At 47.1% G+C, this 5,665-nt stretch overlaps 1 protein-coding gene across 1 annotated transcript; it reads right to left on the reverse strand.

The window, feature by feature from the left end:
• Positions 1-7: 7 nt before the first annotated feature.
• Positions 8-5,665, reverse strand: LOC108521237 (killer cell immunoglobulin-like receptor 2DL5A). The gene is given in 6 exon segments (XM_017860968.1): positions 8-137; positions 139-288; positions 387-439; positions 901-1,002; positions 3,783-3,833; positions 5,293-5,665. Coding segments are annotated over 6 exon segments (852 nt in total). The 3' UTR covers positions 8-14.

Below are 5,665 nucleotides of genomic sequence, written 5' to 3' on the forward strand. Positions count from 1 at the left end.
GCAGACTCACACCTTCAGATTCCCGCTGCTGGTACATTGGAGCTGTCAAGCCGGTTTTGAGACAGGGCTGTTGTCTCCCTAGAAGACCCCTTCAAGGCCTGACGGTGGTGCTCATGGACAGAAGACAACTTTCGATCCAGGCTCAGCATTTGCAAGTTCCGTGTACACGCTGGTATCTGTTGGGGGTGTCTTGGGCCTCTGAGAAGGGCGAGTGATTTTTCCCCGTGTGAAAACGCAGTGATCCAACTGTGCGTATGTCACCTCCTGAGGGTCTGGTTCATCAGAGTCCTGGAGAGAGGGAAATGTTGAGTGAGGGAGGGGCTCACATTCTTCAGGACTAGTAGGAATAAGATTGGATCCGCGAGGCTGGGCCGAGGAGGACCTACCTCCTTGTTCACTGTTCTGTCCCCTGCAGGCTCTTGGTCCATTACAGCAGCATCTGTAGGAGACAAAAGTCATCAGAACAGCTGGGAGGGCACGTCTGGGTTCTCACTTCATGTGCAGAGCCCAACACACAGGGGAGGCCATAGGTGGCTGAGGTCCCTCAGCTGCCAACAACCAGACTCAGACATTCTGTCTCTCTGAGTTCAAGACCTCTTCCCATGAATGGCTCTCAATTTCCATCCCATTGATTCTGTCTCCCACTTTCTGCCTGTCATGGAACCGTCTCCGGGATGTCAGTGGCTGCAGGGACATGAGGATACAGTTCAGAATCAGGCAATGGTCTGTGAGCGGAAGGTAGAGGCAGAGTGTCTGGTGCTCTCTCTAGAAAGCTCTGCCTCTGTGGCTCCTTCCTTGGGCCAGAGACCATCCTGCCGGTGAGGAACACACACCTGCGTGCTCCCATCCCGCTTCCCCACACGGCTCTGAGGTCTCTGGCCTCTGCTTCGTGAGACTTACTCTTTTTGTTGGAGCACCAGCGATGCAGGAGAAAGAAGAAGATGGTGAAGAGGATCATGACCACTGAGGTCCCAATCAGAACATGCAGGTGTCTGGGGTTACCTGGAGGAAGACGAGACTCCAATAAGAAGCTAATCATAGCAGTTCCTTTTTATGGATTGTCTCTCATTTCTTGATTGACAGATAACCTTGTGGAATGTCTCCTTAGGACAAGCGGCCTGATGGCGGGAGACCCAGCTTTCTCCTGCTCTCTCAGTTATAGCTCTCACAGGAACCATAGAACGTGCTGAATATACAACTGCTTTAGTTTAGATGTTTGACCTCTTGAAACCTCACATTGAAATTTAACCCCCAGTGTGGGAGGTTGGGCCTCTTGGGAGGTGTTTGGGTCATGGAAGTGGAACCACCATGAACAGATCAATGCTTTCCCACAGGACGGGGTTAGCAAGTTCTCCCTCTATTAGTACTCTGGACAGCTGGTTGTTAAAAAGAGCTTGGGGCCGGGTGCAGTGGCTCACACCTGTCATCCCAGCACTTTGGGAGGCCAAGATGGGCGGATCACGAGGTCAGGAGATCGAGACCATCCTGGATAACACGGTGAAACCCCGTCTCTACTACAAATACAAAAAATTAGCCGGGCGTCGTGGTGGGCGGCTAAGTAGCTGGGTTAGAGGCATGAACCACCATTCACAGCCTTGTATATTATGCTGTAATCGGTCCCTTCGTTTGCACCATGCCTCATCTATCTATCACTCCTCTGCCAGGTATTGATTTACATGTAGGAGAAATAAATCTCAGAAAGAAATTAATGAAGCAAGGAATATACAACTAGGAAAAATCAAACCCAGCAAGCCCTCCCTGCAAATGATTCTACCTCACAAACATATCCTGTATCCATCCACTTCATCCACTTAGTGTCTAAATCAGCACCACGTTTCACCAGTGGGGCGGGAATCGCCTTTTCCACGGTCTCCTAGATTCCAGTTACGCACCTGGGCCTCCCTTATGTTCATGTCAGTTACTATTAATCACATAGGGATTCCTAGTTAGCCCGAGGTGAATTCAAGGGCTGTGAGTATAAAACACACACTCCTTGTTCCTTCTTAGTTTCCTGTGTGCCCAGTGTGCTCTCCTCTCTCTCCAGTGGTCTTGTAATTCTCCCCATCTCATTCCCAGCGTTTCCGACAGAGCCTCTTCCTTCCGCATAAGATTGTTTTCACTTTCGTGCCTTCACAGTTGACAATTGTGTGTGGAAAATCTTTCCGCCAGTCTTCCATCACAAATATGTGATTAGTGAGACCTTCTCTGCCACCTGAAACCATACACTCAGCATTATCTATTATTTATTTTAAATTCTGACTGGGTGCCGTGGTTCACGCCTATAATCCCAGCACTTTGGGAGGCTGAGGCGGTCGGATTACTTGAGATTGGGAGTTCGAGATAGACTGGGCAACATGGTGAAACATCATCTCTACCAAAATCTACAAAAGAATTAGCCAGGTGTGGCGGCGCGTGCCTGTAATGCAAGCTACTTGAGAGGCTGAGGCAGAAGAATCACTTGAGCCAGGATGCGGATGTTGAGTGAGCCAAGATCCTGACACTGCACTCCAGCCTAGGGGACAGAGTGAGACTCCATCTTAATACATAAATAATTAAATGAATAAATGAATTTCTTGCACAGACGTTTCGCAGTGGATCAGCCATTTATAGGTCCACTTGTGCATTCATTTTCTTTCCTCTCATTTACCCATCTGCAATGTCAGTGTCCCAGGAGCACAGGCCAAATGCATCCTGTTTACTGTTTGTGGAAGGTGGGAAAATCCACCCCACCCCAAAATGTCCCTGTCCTAGCCTTCATATCTTTTGAATATGTGATTTTACGTGGTGAGGAGGAATGAAGATTTCAGATGGAATCATTGTTGTTAATCAGCTGAACTGAAAAGGAGAGTATCCTGGACGATTTTAGGGAGATGATGATGGATTATCTTGGTGAACCCAATATAATCCCAAAGTCCTTAAGAGATGAGGAAGAAAGCCGAGGGACATTCAGAGAAAGACGCGTGGACAAGGAAGAAGGGTCTGAGTGATCCCATGTGAGATGTGACCAGTCTTTGTGGATTTTGAGGAAGGGGAAGGTGACCAGGAGCCAAGGAACGTGGGAGCCTGTAGAAACTGGGACATGTGGAAAGCAGATTCTTGCCTGGAACCTTCAGAGGGAAGGCAGCCTTGCTGTCACCTTGATTTTAGCCCTGTGAGATGCATTTCATCCTTTGAGCTACGCACTATAAGATAATTAAAAGTCGTTTTGTTTTCATCCACCAATTTTGCGGAAATTTGTTATGGCAACAATAGGAAAGGATTCCAACTGCACAGCCTGAGCATGGGGCCATGGCTGAATGAGTCAGTGAGTCGAAGTGTGCGTGCACGAGCTCTGTTCTCTGTTACTCAAGGCTCTTTCTCTGCTGAGTCAGCCAGGGTTGCCTCATGACCAACATTTCATTCCTTGGCAAGTGGATCTTCTCTAAAACCCCTCACCCTCATTAGATGTTCCCTTCCCTTCCCTATTTCAAGCCCCAGGAATTTATCCTCCAGTTGGGAATGTAGGGAGAGCAAACACTGCATTTTCCTGAGAAGGATGTCAGATTTGCAATCATTCTTCCAGCTTGTAGGAGGTCTCAGCTGCAGAAGATTAGAGATTAAGAGACTTCACGGAGCCCTGTGCTGTGCCCAGATCCCTTTTGCTGTTGGAGTGTCTGGAGTTCAGAGAGACGGTGGAAGCAGGCCCATAATCAGAGCTGGGAGGTGCTGAGCCAAGGCTTGAATCCAAGGCTTCCACCTCCCCAGGTTTCCAAAAGCAGAGATAAGAGGGATTCTTTACTCACTGATTTTGGAGTTTGGTTCAGTGGGTGAAGGCCAACTACGTGAAGGGTTTCCTAGAATAGAAACAGGAGAGAGGTGAGGAAATGAGGGTGCCTGTCCTCTACTCAATGGAAATCTTTGAGGTGGGTTCACGGCCAACACTCTGTTATCCAACACTGGGCTCTGGGAGTCCTGGGATCCTCTTCTCCATAATTTTTGTATGTGTTGCCCATTGTCTTGAGAGTTTAAGGTACAGAGAGAAAACAGGAACATCACATTACCTGACTTAAAAATATGTTACAGAGCTGTAGTAGACAAAACAGCATAACATTGGCATATGCAAAGGTGCAAAGAACAATGGAATGAAATGAAGAACACAGATATAATCCATGCATCTACATTCAATGGCTTTCTTTTTTTTGAGATGGAATCTTGCTCTGTTACCCAGGTTGGAGTGCAGAGGTGCAATCTTGGTTCACAGCAACCTCTGTCTGCTGGGTTCAAGCAATTCTTTTGCCTCAGACTCTCGAGTAGTGGTATTACAGGCGCTGACCACAATGCTAAGCTAATTTTTGTACTTTTAGTGGAGACAGGGTTTTACTATCTTGGCCAGGCGGGCCTCGAACTCCTGGTCTCAGGTGATCCACCCACCTTGGCCTCTGAAAGTGCTGGGGCTGAAGGTGTGAGCCACCGTGCCCAGCCAATCCAATGCATTTTAACAAAGGTGCCAGGATGCTAGAATCAGGAAAGGACAGTCTTTTCAATAAAAAATGTGGGGAAAACTGGATATCTACATGCAGAAGAATGAAACTGCAACTCTACGTCTCATCATCCACAAAAACCAAATCAAAATGGATTAAATACACGAGTCTAAGGCCTGAACCTATGAAACACGTAGAAGAAAATATTGGGGAAGTGCTTCAGGACATTTGTCTGAGAAGAGACATTTGGTTTGAAACCTCAAAAACACAAGTAATCAAAGCAATAAACAGACAATTGGGAATACATCAAACTAAGCAGCTTCTGCACTGCAAAACAAGCAACCAACAAAGTGAAGAGACAGCCCACAGAATGGGAGCCAATATTTGCACACTATGCATCTGAGACGGGATTCATAACTAGAAATACAAGAAGCTCACATAACTCAATAAGACAAACAACTTAACTAAAAAATGAGCAAAAGACTTGAACAGACATTTCTCCACAAACAAAACATATAAATGACCATCATGTGTGTGAAAAAGTGTTCAGTATCACTCATCATCAGAGAAATGCACATTAAAATCACAATGAATTTTCATCTCACCCCATTAAAATGGCTTTTATCTGCAATACAGGCAAAACAAGATGGTAGAGAAAGGGGAACCCTGGTACCCTGTTGGTAGGAATGTAAATGAGTACAGCCATTATGGAGAAAAGTATGGAAGTTCTTTAAGAAACTAAAAAGAGGCTGGGCATTGTGGCTCACGTCTGTAATCCCAGCACTATGACTCTAGGGTCATGAGATATGCGACAGACATGGGCTTTCCTCACCTGTAACCAAAACGGACAGTGGGTCACTCGGGTCTGACCACTCATAGGGAGAGTCACGGTAAGAGCCGAAGCATCTGTAGGTCCCTCCGTGGGTGGCAGGGCCCAGAGGGAAGTTGGCCTGGAAAGTTCCATTAACACTTGACACTGTGGGGAGCCTGAGTTCATTGGCCTCCCCGTCCCTGGATAGATGGTACATGTGAAAAGATCTCCAGGAGCTGCAGGACAAGGTCACGTTCTCTCCTGCCTGAACCGTGGGGCCCGGCTGGGCTGAGAGAGAAGGTTTCTCATATAGACCTAGAAGTAGAAGAGGCAGTTTCCTCAGGGAGATTTTTCCTTTTTCACAGCTCCCATCATACCTGAGCTGAGAGCTCAT

Source organism: Rhinopithecus bieti, unplaced genomic scaffold (genome assembly GCF_001698545.2).
Source record: "Rhinopithecus bieti isolate Rb0 unplaced genomic scaffold, ASM169854v2 scaffold_59246, whole genome shotgun sequence".
Classification (NCBI taxonomy): domain Eukaryota; kingdom Metazoa; phylum Chordata; class Mammalia; order Primates; family Cercopithecidae; genus Rhinopithecus; species Rhinopithecus bieti.